The sequence below is a fragment of the Protobothrops mucrosquamatus genome, unplaced genomic scaffold (genome assembly GCF_001527695.2).
Source record: "Protobothrops mucrosquamatus isolate PMUCROS unplaced genomic scaffold, P.Mucros_1.0 scaffold6, whole genome shotgun sequence".
Lineage (NCBI taxonomy): Eukaryota > Metazoa > Chordata > Lepidosauria > Squamata > Viperidae > Protobothrops > Protobothrops mucrosquamatus.
Window position 1 is genome coordinate 5,321,401 of NW_015386393.1, and position 14,095 is coordinate 5,335,495.

A 14,095-nucleotide genomic window follows, 5' to 3' on the forward strand; every position below is an offset into this window, starting at 1 on the left:
CTTTCCCACAGGCAGAGTCATTTGTGGGTCAAAGCAGGTCCCATCCAATCCACTTCATGACCTGTGCCTATGATATAGTTTGTCCATCATGAGCTTTTGGGGGAGGTATCAGATGATTCTCAGGACATAGTTATTGGGGGAGCTTATCAATATCCTTACATTGGATCAATAGAAAAGAGTAGGGTTGAACTGAGGGATACAGACAGTCCTTGACTTACAACCACAACTGAGCCTAAAATTTCCAATGCTAAGCAAGACAGTTATTAAGTGAGTTGTGCCCCATTTTACAACCTTTTTTTGCCACAGTTGGTTAAGTGATCACTGCAGTTGTTAAGTTAGTAACACGGTTGTTAAGTGAATATGGCTTTCCCCGTTGACTTTGCTTGTCAGAAGATGTCTCTCTCAGGACACTGCAACCGTATTAACTACAGGCCACTTGCCATGTGACCACCTGTGGCCAGCTTAGTCTGATATGATGCTATATTTGATAATACCCATTGAATTGCCTGAGGATCATAGATATGTTTTAAAGTAGTTTTTCTCCAGCTCTCCTTCACGTTAGCCTTAATTTTATCTTGTTTTCCCCCTTGCTCTAAGGCAGGGGTCTCCAACCTTGGCAACTTTAAGACTTGTGGACTTCAACTCCCAGAATTCCTCAGCCAGCTTTGAAGTCCACAAGTCTTAAAGTTGCCAAGGTTGGAGATCCCTGCTCTAAGAAGACCCCTGCTCTAAGGAGATCCTGATGGTGAGATGACCTGTGTAGGGCCATTATAGGACTATGCACCCCTTATAATGTGCTGCTGGGATTTCCAACATGTACTCGTACTGGGCCGAAAAACTGCCCTGCTCATTTTCAATCCTGGATCAGCCCCTCTAACCCATATGTTGACTATGGTCACAGAGATTTGGGCAGAAGAAAGTGTTCCCCAAGAACTTTGTATTCAGGAAGGGCTGGACGTAGCCTCCTTCGTATGCCAAGCATAACCACAACGATGGGCTATGCACCTCACTCTACCATCCTACATGGGTGGGTGGGTGGCAGTGAATCAGCAGATGCCCATCCGAGATGCGGAGTTCTGGAGACAAAATGGAGAATAACAGAATTGGCAGAGACCCTGCCCAAGCGACAAACCCTATTCTATTCTGGACAAAATGGCTGTCCGATCTTTTCTTAAAAAAACGTCCAGTGTTGGGAGCATCAACCAAACAATTTTCTGACAGAAATGTCACAAAGAAAAAGAACACACCTCACTATTTCTTGTGCACCTAGTGAATTAGGTGTGCATTGGAGTGCACATGAAACACTGGGGAGTGTGTGTGTGTGTGTGGTGGGGGTTGTGTTAAGAGGGCAGAAGGAGAGGACCCAGAGGACCAAAGGAGAAATGGCTTTTGTCCCATCACCCAAAAGCTACAAGAGTTGCCAGAATCCCTCTGATTAAGAGAACTGAGGTAATATCTCATGAACTTATAGGACAAAGAAAATGAAAAAAAGAAAACCAGAAAAATGGTTTTACACCTTTTGTACAAGAAAAAGGCACTCAGCTATCACTCCAAGTTTCATTCATGCATCTAGTGCTCTTTTCTTTCTTTCTTTCTTCCTTTCTTTCTTTCTTTCTTTTTCTTTTTCTTTCTTTCTTTCTTTCTTTCTTTCTTTCTCTCTCTCTCTCTCTCTCTCTCTCTCTCTCTTTCTCTCTCTCTCTCTCTCTCTCTCTTTCTTTCTTTCTTTCTTTCTCTCTTTCTCTCGGGAAGTTGGAAAGCACAGGAGACAGTTGGATGGGGAAAGGTCTGTGACTATGAGCTATAAATGGAGGATCACAAGGGAACAAGAAAGGGGAGGCGCAAATGTGTATAATCCAGCACAAACCAGGCAAGGAGAACAAAATCTTTGGTATCAGATGTGATTTTCAAATCACAAAAATCGAAAACTCAAGTGAGGTAGCCTATATTTTCTGGTTCTCACTAAAAATGTCTTTGCATGTTCGGGGTCGTTCGTTTGATAGAACTATTCCTTTTCTTTGCTTTTTTTTTCCCCCCTGCCCCTCCCTTCGGTTCTTCTACTCAGTTCAGGCCCCATCATTTCATTTCATTATTTCATTTCATTTCATTTTTTTTTCTTTTTTTCTTTTTTCTTTCCTTTAGCGAGGCTTCTCAGCCCTTCAATACTTCACAAAATCAGGTATGGGAAATCCACCAGAGTCCTTCTCCATCATTCTTTTAGCATCGACAACTCACAACAAGACAAGATGATGCGGTAGGGTGGGGTAGATTTGAAGGGGATGGACACTTGGGGCGGTCTCTGAGAGAGGTGACTTGGGGGGGGGCTTTTGTCCTCCTGTGGCATCCCCCCCTCTCTCTCTGCATGTGTGTTTTGATAAAACATATCTCAGCATCTGCTATCTTCCCTTTTCCGGTTTTCTTTGGTTGGTCCAAATAAGTTCCCACTCATCCCACACCCTGATTGGTTGCACCCAACAGTCATGACCAGGACAAAATGTTTTGCTGAAGATAGGAAATATTAGCAGTCATTTAATTCTTTCTTTTTTCCCCTTCCTTCTTCCTTTTCTGCTCAAAGAATAAACTTTTGATGGTTCTGGGGTTTTGGTTTTTTTTTTAACTCTCTTTCTTTCTTTCTTTTTGTTCCATTCCCAAAGGTGCCTAAGGGTTGCTCAACGCATTGTCTTCAACATAAAGTGAACGCATAAGCCATTGCGCAAGGATGGTGCTCTATTACCCGCATCAATTTGATAGTGTCCCGTTAAAAAAAATAATAAAACAAAGAAACGACACACACAGAAACACACGTACAAAGAATCCCACGTTTAGCACGGAGAGGGCAAGGCTGCGATTTTGCGGCCTCTCTGCCTCCTCAAACGCCTTTTCTCTGGCTCCATAGGCAAAGGGGGGGGGCTTCAACTTTGCCAGCCAGACATACAGGTTTAACTGGTGATGCTATTTCTCATCAAGTTGACCATGTCTTTCTTTTTCTTGCTTTCTCTCTCTCTCTCTCTCTTTTTTTTTTGCCTTGCAAACGCTCCTGATTCATGGCGCCAGACTCTACTGAAGTCAAGTCCTCCTTTTCAAGCAAAAGAGGACTGTCATCTGGTATCCATCTTCTATTTTTAAGGCAAGCTGTTAATTGGCACACACACAAAAAATAGTCACTTATCTTTCGTACGTTGCCAGAATTCCTTTTTTTAAAGGAGGTTGTTTTTTTTTTGTAGTTTGTTATTTTCAACAGGGAGGATACGGAGCTGGGACCGGAAAAGGACTGGGGGAGGAGTCTTCCCCTTGCCAATCAAATCTATTTGATCCATTTAGCAAACAGATTCATGATCTGTTCCCCCACTCAATTCAACTTGCCCAATCTGATTCCTATCACATATACCATCCTGGTTTCTCTCCCCTTCTGCCATCCTGTATGTACTGGAGGCAGAAAATGGGGATAGGAGGCAAAAAAAGGGGAGTGAGGATGGAAATAATTCAGCTGAGGCTGGCCTTTGGAATGAAACATTGGATGGAAGGTCAGCTGCTGATCCAGTGTCCAGGAAATAAAAATTCAACTCCTGCACTGCTTTGCTTTGATTTCTTTAAAGCTTTTTTTTTTTTAATTACCCGATTTATGTACGTAAAATGTGCTTCATGACCCGCTTTTACTCTAGGTGACACAGTGCAACTTCGCTTTGGATTCCACACGACTAAGTCAAGGGAGAAAAGAGGGGATCATTTTTCGTCAGAGTTTCTGGTTTCTCCCTTGACACTTTGGCTTGGAATTCCTTGGAGAGGAATCGTCAAAAAAGAAAAAAAAAGTCTTCTTTTGAGACTTTTGAATTTGGTTTTGGTAACTTTCAGACCATGCCGTGATGCGCTTGGCAAGATTTCTGGTGGATTTTCATGGGGACCGCTTGGAGTGTGAAGACTTTTGTGGAGAACAGGATGTGGGGGAAAAAAGGGCTGAGCTGTAGGAAATGTACATGAGGACAACATGATAACATTTTGAAGATGTCTTTTTTTTTTCTGGAATGGATTTTCATGCATTTTCCCCTTGCTACTAGAATGAAGGATGTAGGTGGCCCTTTCCTTGGCTTGCAAACTGAGCAACTCCCTAACCTACATTCACACATGTCATCACTGACTCTCATTTCAGGATAAACAATTGCAGCTTGTCTCCGTATAAAGGCTAAGTGATTCCTACATGATTCCCCCACATGTCTTTTCCCATATCAGAGGCAGGCCACTATCAGCTTCACAATAAATGACCTCTCTTTGAAATAGGAAGGAGAGACATAATTGGATATTACAGGTCTGATATGAATCTTAGAAGTATCCCACAATTCACTTCTATCTCAGTGGTGAAAGACAACCCCAGTAGGAACGATGAGTTAGTCTGGAATTTAAAACCCAGGAATTGGACGAAGTTCAGTTACGTGGACAGGTATCTAGAAATACATCTCAGAGAGCTGAATCAGCTTCACAAATTAATAAGATACTTGCTTTTTGCCCTCCCTTCCATTTTCCAGTGCTGGGCTGTTTTTTTTAAGGCATACACCACACACTTGCTCCTTACATAGCCAGGACATCTGGGATAAGCGTTTTGTTCCCACGATGACAGCTTTCAAATCCACTTCCATGAAAGCTTCTGCTATTAAGCTGCTCCTTACAGATCCCTCCCCCTCTGCCATCAGAACAATTTAATTACTCGCTGGCTGAAACTTCCAGGAAGGAAGATGTTCCTCAGCTAAACCCAAGGCTTGGGAGAAGGTTGCTCACCAGATGAGGAGATGAAATGGCCCTCCTCCACAAATGGGAAGGTTTGAGGGAGGTCAAAGGCGGAGGCTGCCATGGGATGCCTCTGGAAGATCTGGGATATCCCAGAGGCATCCGCTGTGGATTGGTAGTGAAGTGGGCCCCATGCGCTGTCGTTGCTCAACGTACAGGTGTATGCAGGTGAGGGGAGCACACATGGAGAAGGGAACGGGCTCTTTTCTGGGTGGAGTTCAGGGGGATGCAAGGGATGAGAGGCGTATGAAAAAAATAATAATAAAAGAGATCATGCTTTGGAAAAAGTGCTTGTGGATGAAGAGGGGACTCCGGGGTTGGTGCCTGGCTCCTCTTGCCAACGGTTCATACACCGCCGGCGCGCATTCATGAAGAAGTTGCTGACGGTGTTGAGCTCCAGGCCCAGCTGCTGCGAAATGGTCATCTGCATCTCCTTGGAAGGCCGCTTGTTCTCTTTGAAGATGGCGATCAGGGTGCGGCGTTGGAGGTCGGTGAAGACCAGGCGTTGCTTTTTCGGTTGCAGATTCCGGTCCTTTTGCTGCTCCTGCTCTTTACGTTTGCAGGCTATGCGGGTGGTTTTAAAGGAAAAGAAGGGGGGGAGGGGAGGGAGGGGAAAAAAAAGAGAGAGAGAGAGAGAACAAATAACATGGCTATCAAATTCATGCACATCAAGCTTGTTTTCCATTTTTCTCCTCCCCCCCCCACCCACCCACTCCCCCAATCCATACAACATTTGCAATGCCCCGTCTCCAGATAAAGGAATACACCAGATGGCTTTCATTAGCCTTTTTTTTTTCCCCCATCCGTTCAATTGTGTCCCAGTCTCAGACATGTCCTTGCACTTTTCTTGGCAAGTGGTTTGCCATTGCCTCCTTCCTAGGGCTGAGAGAGAGTGACTGGCCCAAGGTCACCCAGCCGGCTTCGTGCCTAAGGCAGGACTAGAACTTATGGTCTTCCAGAGTTTCTAGTCTGATGTCTTAGCCGCTACACCGAGCTGGCTCTCATTCATTAGCATTGCTTCTCTTCAAAAATTTTTTTTTTTTAAAAAAGACATAACGATATACAGGCAGCCCTTGACTTACGATCACAATGGAGCTCCCAAATTTTTGTTGTTAAGCAAGACAGTTGTTAAGTTAATTTTACCCCCCCTTTTACAACCTGTCTTGCCACAGTCGTTAAGTGAATCGCTGCAGGTGTTAATAAACAGGTCTTTAAGTGAATCTGGCTTCCCCATTGACTTTGTTTGTCAGACGGTCGCAAAAGGGGATCACATGACCCTGGGACACTGCAACCGTCATAAATATGAGACAATTCAGACAAGCGTCTGAATTTTGATCACGTGACCATGGGGATGTTGCAACGGTCGTAAGTGTGAAAACTCTCATAAGTCGCTTTTTTCAGTGCCACTGTAACTTGGAACGGTCACTAAATGAATTTTTGTAAGTCAAGGTCTATCTGTATAGTGTTTTCCGTCAATGTGTCTATTTGCGTAAAATATTCTGATTCCATTCCTCAAGCAGAAATAGGTGAGATTTAAGGTGACAGTCTCTGATCTCTCTCTGAATTGTAAGATTGCAACACTGCAGTTATCCACCTGCTTTTTTTTTTTTGAGGAGGACTAGAAAAATTAAATAGCAAAATGTCTGCACTTAAATTCTGTATTCATTTATCATGATTAGTTCTCAGGGCTTTGTCTGAATCCAATCATTATGGCTTCCCATTGATATCACATGTTCCCTGACTGGCTACCCAGAGAGAGAATCATTAGTATTTAAATCGATTAAACTGTAAATCCTATCTTGAGCTGAGACAGGCACAGTGATTCCTGAACAGGAATCTGGAAAACCAGGATTTTTATTTTTTTTAAACGTTATGTACATTTGTGCATTCCAATTGAAGAAATTCTTTATGGCAATTCTGAAATGTCCCTTGCTCCATCTTTTCCATTCAGGAGAATGGGGTGGAGGATGGAGGATGGCAAAAAATGGTCTTAGAGATGTTTTAGCAGATCCTGTACTGTGCAGGAGATAGATTAGATGATCTCTAAGAGCCCTTCTAACTCTTAAGATTTTATGAAAATAGGAGGAATTAATCAGATATACCACCCCTGAAGTTCCCAGTAAGCCCAGCAACTTGTAACCTTTTAACTCTTATCTCATCGTACATCATCTCCTACAACTTCCCTAATCTTGGTATCTTCCACCTGTTTTGGACTACAATTCTCATCAGCTGCCACTTAATACGGCCAATGGTCAAGGATGATGAAAGTTGTAGTTCCAAACATCTGGAGGGTCAGGTTGAAAATGGCTGGTTCAGGTGAGCACCAGGCCCACTGGTGCAGAATGCACGATTTTGGCATAACATCATTCAAAAAAACAATCCAAGTTAGCATAAAACCCCAAAAGGGAGTCTCCGATTTTTAATTTGAAAAGGGTCATTGATCAGGCATCAGGAAAACCCCATGAAGAAGTATTAATACCAGTAAAAGAGAAATTTTGTAGCTCAGGACTGAACTATGGAGTTTTTGGTGCTCTCTGAACTTGGATTTTTTGTTGCAGACATTGCACTACCCAGCATGGTAACAACCTCAGTGCTAGGAAAGTGTTAACACTGAAGATGTTACCTAGTTGGGTAATGAAATGTCTGGGGGGAAAAAAACCAAGCTCAGAGGGCGCCAAGGACTCCATAGAGTATTAATACTAGGAAAAATGTCTCCAGAAGTCAGTTCTCCTTTCAACCATCCCAAGCCCATACTTGAGCTGAACATCTCCAACTGGGAATGTTCAGTTTGCTCTTAGAAAAAAAAGAACTCCCAAATTCTACATTTTGAAGGTGAGATGGCTGCTCCCACCCAGTCTGCATCTGGCCATCGTTCACCTGTTCATGACAGGTTTAGTAGGTGTTTTTGCATTGCATCAAAAACCCACGAAATTTGTTTGATAAGGTGCAGCCCTGAGACAGCAGACATCAGCACGGGCATGAGAAGACATTTTTGCCAAAGGCCTTTATATTCTTTTTCAGACTTCATGTGTCCCAACTGACATTTAATTCATGTAAAGATAAAAATGCTGGCTATCAAAACCCCAGCAGATGAATGGACCACCTACCCTATGACCATCAGATGCTTGCAAGGAAAACAAAGAAAAATAAGCCTTTTTTTGGCACAAAACAGTCATATTTTCTCTTTTAATTTTTTTTTAAATAGATACTAACATTTTAAAAGGAAATTAAAACCAAAGAAAAATAAATCGACAGCAACGACATAGATTTGCAAATCAGAATTTGGATCAAAGCATTCACTACAGTCAAAAAACCCCCTTTCGTTTCCCCTTCCTTTCCCGTCTTCCCTTGCAGGCTTCCCACTGCACAAAATTGATTCAGTCTGCAAATACATTGATGCTGTATAAGCCAAGCAAAAACAAAAATCCACCCAATAAATTCAGCCTGTGGCAGATGATGAGCAGAAAACAGACATGAGAATCACAGAGATTTAGTTGAGAGCATCCATACCGGCAGAGGTCAATACTGAAGTCCAGGCAGGGTTAAAAGAACAAAGCAGCAGAATTTATTCTGCGGTATTAGGTTATAGACACAATTGGAACCAGCAAGAAGCTGCCAAGGGCCAACAGGGGCTGATTTGACCAGGTTTCCGAGCCAACATTTGCAGTCTGCTAAAATCTAAACCAAGTGGGAAGCTTTGTAAATTCATTTAAAGCAGAGGGCAGTGGAACAACTCAAGAACAGTCCTAAAATGTGGTCCTCGTTCAGCGACTTGCCATGTTTAGAGATTGCTCGAAGTTACAATGATGATGAAAGAGTAATTTCACAACAGTCCTCACATTTATGACCTTTGCATGTCTGTAAAGCAAAAGAATGCTGAAATAAGATTATAACACCAGTTGCGGTTTCACTACCAACTTCTTCACTTAACGACTGAGTTGCTGGTCCCAATTGTGGTTGCTAAATGAGGACTACCAGTATTTTAGTTATTCTATTCTATTCTATTCTATTCTATTCTATTCTATTCTATTCTATTCTATTCTATTCTATTCTAGGCAAAAGCAGTTTCAGTTCATGGAGAAAGAACTATGAAAGACTGTTGGCAAACCACTAAACAGAACCTCCATGTTCCAAGGTAGTATATCTTAGAATGTCTGCTGTTGTTGTCCCTTCCCAAACATTTGGTAACTTCTGCTAGAAAGAGGGTAGTAAATTCATTGGATCTTTGCCCCAACCAGCAGGACTCTTACACATAAACCTGGAACCTAGATCTTTCTGATATACACAATCATACCACAATCATACCCATACATACGAAGATAGGGAGAGATTGTTCATCTACAGAGACGGGGGTGCGCTTTTGAGTCCACAGTTAAGCTTTGCTGCGTGTTCAACTAAGACCTGAGACACAAAGACCTTGAGAGCATGTGAAGATTGCCTTTCCCTCATTAATGAAATGGCCATTATTCTCCATGTGGAACACTGATAAATACAAATTTTAAAGAGATTCTTCATTTCTTTTAAGAGGTTAAAAGAAAAAAAATGAAGGAGAGGAGAAGAGAAAGCTTTCCGCAGCTTAACATGTCTGTTCACAGTTCAATATAATTACTGTTCCACAGAGTAGGAATCAATAGCTGCTGTAGTTGAATTTACTACACACTGTGGGTCTCCAGAGCTGCAACAGATGGAGCTATTTCATATGCTCATCTCCCCATGGATGATTGCCTAGGCGGTCTCCATCTCACCATCAGGTGAGAGGGGTGGGGGTGGGGAGGCAGCGATGTTTCTGCAGATGTAACAAAGGTTGGGTAAAATAGAAGGCCATGCCGGTAGTCCTCGACTTACAACCATAATTGGGATCTGAATTTCCATTGCTAAGCAAGGTGGCTGTTAAATGAATCGTGTCTAATTTTACGAATTTTTTTGCCATGGCTGCAAAGTGAATCATGTGGTCGTTAGTCAAATATGGCTTCCCCTTTGACTCCGCTAGTAGGAAGCTAGTTGGGAAAGTCACACATGGCAATCACATGACCCGGGATGCTGCAGCTGTTGTGAATACATGCCAGTTGCCAAGTAACCAAATTCTGATCATGTGACTGTGGGGATGCTGCAATGGTTCTAAGTGCAGGGACCCGTTGTAAGTCACTTTTTTCAGTGCCAGTGTCCCTTTCAACAGTAACTAAACAAATGGTTGTAAGTTGAGGACTTACGTGTACTAGATTTCAGCTATGACCGGCATCTTTCACCAGTGCTATCTATTCTGACAACAATCAAGGAAGCTGAGTTTTGACTAAGATCAACCTCCTATTGGGATTCTTGGAATGAGCTAGTAAGATGCTAGAACAGTTTTTTCTCAACCTCGGCGACTTTAAAATAGGCGGACTTCAACTCCCAGAATCCTCCAGCCCATGCGTGAGCTGGAGGATTCTGGGAGTTGAAATCTGAACATCTTAAAGTTGCTGAAGTTGAGAATCCCAGATCTAGGAACATGACAGGAATGCTGCTGGTGCAGGGCCCAAATCTGCCCTATTTAGTATTCAAATCATGTACCAAATAGAACAGCTATAAAAACCAATCGGTTAAACTAGGGGTTCTCAACCTTGGGAATTTCCAAGAGTATGGACTTCAACTCCCAGAATTCCACAGCCAATTTGACCATTGATAAGAATTCTGGGAGCTGAAGTCCACACTCTTGGAAACACTGAAATTAAATAAAATCCAGCCATATGTTTCTGGGAAGCCTACAAACTGGAGTTGATAGTCCCATGTTTGATCTTTGGTATAGTCATCATCATTGTAGTTGCCCTTGTCATCATCATCATCATGTATTGAAAACCTCATCCTCCATAGATTTATCTAATTCCCTTTTTATAATTTTCCATGTGAAAGTACATAAGTACACAACCTGTCCTGAAGCTCCAAATCAAGTCTCATTCCATTCTATTGTCCAGCATTTTTTGTGTCTGTTTTTCCCACTGTCCTTTTATGAATCTTTTAACTTATTTTAGCATTTCTTACTCATTCCATTTTAAGGCTACCCACTCTCCTAGTGATTCTGTGCAGCTTACCGGAGGGGTTAAAAGATCAAAACAGAACAACTAGAAAAAAAATTACAGCAGTTAAACAACGGCAGTAAAACAGCCACACAGGAGAACGATATAATGCTTGACATTTTAGTAGATTTCCACATTGTCCTGGCCTGGTGCCTACAGGAAGAGCTAGATCTTTAAGGCCTTTGTAAAGGTTGTTATCTTTGTATTGAATCCTGGTGTGAAAAGGATCAAGGTCATCAGTTTCCTCCGGGAACCTCTGGAGCTGCATGGTGATCATCTTCTCCAGAACCTTCTCCAAAATGGGAAGGTTGGAAATAACCTAACATAGTTGGCCCCGGTGATAGCTTTTTGAGAAGGAAACAGACCACCAGCTCCTCTGAGGCATATAGAAGCACCCTCTCACACGAGGATAATTCACCCCTGCTTGGACCCAACCATATGTTCTTCCATAGGAGGCCATCAGCAGTTAGGAGAGACATACAGTAGATGAGAACATACAGGAGACTACCCAAACAGCTCCAGAACCTGTCCACCTCCTTCAGCTTTATAGACTCAACCTGCCAGATGACAGAGAAAGGTTGTGTCTCATCCAGTTCACAAGGCTCCATTACTGTTGTAAATTGAGGACTACTTGTAACGTAATCCCTAATATAGGCTCTAACATGTGTTTGGACAGACTCAATCTTTATCTTTTCCCATCTCTTCTGTCCATCTTTTCTGTCGAGCTCTTCAACAAACCCCAAAGCCTTTGGATTGATGTACAGGAAGAGGTCACTCAGGAGCAATCTGATCCTAATTCTCCCTTACTTCCCTTCACCTACCTTTCTTTTCAATGACAAGTTCCTAGACCTTATGACCTTTCCTTATAGAGGGGTTACTGCAGCTTCCCCGCCATCTGGCCCCATACTCCAAAATCCTTTCCCCTTCTGACAATCTGAATGTTCAAAACATGCCACATGCATTGGCTCACTCATGTTTACAGCCACAGACTGGTAAGATAGATGCAAACATAACGGGAATTTGTGAGGCAAGAGATATACCAATCACAGTCTAAAGTTTCTATAGAAGTGGATTTATGAGACTCATCAAAAGAAACTCCAATATAAAACAGCTAGTCCTTGACTTACAACATTCATTTTACGGACCGTTTTGAAGTTACACCAGCACAGAAAAAGTGACTTACGGCCATTTTCATACTTACAACTTTCCCATGTAATCAAAATTCAGGTTCTTGGCAATTGGCTCATATTTATGAAGGTTGCAGAGTCCCAGAGTCATGTGATCACCTTCTGCGACCTTCTGACCAGCAAAAACAATGGGGAAGCCAGATGCACTTAACAACCATGTTACTAACTTAACAACTGGGGTGATTCTCTTAACAACTATAGCAAGAAAGGTCGTAAAATGGGACAAAACTCACTTAAGAACTGTTTGATTTAGCAGCAGTCAACTGTAATTGTAAGTCAAGGATTACCTGTATTCATTTCTACTATGTACAGGGAGATCCGTGGGGTTTGATCAAAAAAATCCCGTACCTGTAAAGGTGCTGGGCTACCTGCAGGGATTCACAGTGCACTAAGTCCTCGGGATATTTAAAAAAATGTGATTGTCAGCCCTTCAGGGCAATCCAGACAAGAAGCACACCCAGAAATACTCACTCTAACTTTATGGTAAAATTACATTAACAGAATCGTAGAGGTCTGAAGTTACGTCTCCCTGACCTTTTTTTTTATAGTCTGAAAATCAAGGTAGCATCTCTTCCAAGACATTTGTCATTCCCCCATTCCTTCGGCAGACTCAGCTGTCACTTATCTGATTGTTGCCCAGCCTGTGGCTCTTCCTTCTATCTCCCAAAGTCATTCTCACACACCATTACAGTGGCACATTAAAGAACAAGTGGAGCTTATAGTGTACTATCTGGATTTTTTTGATCACACCCCATGGACATACCTGTAAATAGTAGGAATGAATATTTGCCAGTACAGTACCTGTTTTGCTTCAGTTATACATCTACATAAAGGTTGACCTCTCCTTTGTTTGGATATCTCTATCACAGGCCAATACAGTCTTTTCATTTCCAAAAACTGAATGTCCCTACTATTCAGGATAGACAAGCAAGTTCTACATAAGGGGCAAGCTAGGTGCTGGATAAAGGCACAACACTCACCCCCCGTGTTTTCTCTATAGATGCAACAACTGAGATTCGCATTCTAACGTCTTATGGAAAAGGAGCTTAACTATGTTAATGGACCTAGAACAGTGGTTCTCAACCTGTGGCCTTTGGATCCCTGGGGGGCCACGATGTCATCACGGGGGGTTTGCGAAGGCTTGAAGAAATGTTATGATTTAAATCTTAAGACTGGGGGTCTGTGGCCATGGTCCATGGCCACAAAAGATATTTAAAGGGGATCCATGTGAAGAAAAGGTTGTGAATCACTGGCCTAGAAGATTGGAATACTGGAGCAAGCATATAACTGGGACAGAAAGATAAGATTCACAAACTAAGAGTGGGAGCCTAGGTGTATGGTGGAAGCCCTAGTGACATCAAGCAAATGAAGCTAATCATGTTATCTGAGGAATTGCCTGTCTCAAATTGTGTGGTGGAATGTAGTCTGGATTCCCAGGTGGGAGGGGCGGCATTCCAGAGGACCAAGAGACAGCAAAGTTTAGATAGTTTGGTTGAGAAAAAGAGAGTCAAGGTAGTTCTTCCCTAGAAATTCTCAGAGTATATCTTTAATGAGGGGCGCGATGGCTCAGTGGTTAAAGATGCTGACAGCCTGGGATTGAGACCCGAGCACCACATGACGGTGTGCTCCCATTATTTGCCCCAGCTCCTATCCACCTGGCAGTTCGAAAACAAGCAAATGGGAGTAGACAAATAGGTACCACTTCAATGGGAAGATAACAGCATTCCATGCACCTCAGCATTATGTCATGCTGGTCACATGACCACAGAAAAGTCTTCAGACGACACTGTCTCCCTTGGCTAAGAAGCAGAGATGAACCCTTCCCCTTAGAGTCGGACACAACTGGACAAGAGAAACCTTTACCTCTACCTTTGTCTTTAATGATGCAAATAGTTGACCCAGTTTGGCAAGATTTCTTTCTGTACATGAGGAACAATTAAGGAAACTGTTAGAAGTAATTCTGTATGTCTTTTTGTTTTTGGAACCTGAAACATTGTTTCTGTCCACCCCAGTACGTTTCAGGTCTCCTCAATTAAATATTGTCGTCTGATGGGAATAAGGAAGGATGCTGTGGAGCAC

The 14,095-nt window shown here is 42.5% G+C and overlaps 1 protein-coding gene across 1 annotated transcript in view; it reads right to left on the reverse strand.

Moving 5' to 3' along the window:
- Window positions 1–5,047: 5,047 nt before the first annotated feature.
- Window positions 5,048–14,095, reverse strand: part of LOC107282184 (one cut domain family member 2-like) — a 76,069-nt gene continuing 67,021 nt past the window's right edge. The window contains exon 2 of the mRNA XM_015809937.1: window positions 5,048–5,340. Coding sequence (XP_015665423.1) covers window positions 5,048–5,340 — 293 coding nt within the window. The remainder of the gene's footprint in view (window positions 5,341–14,095) is intronic.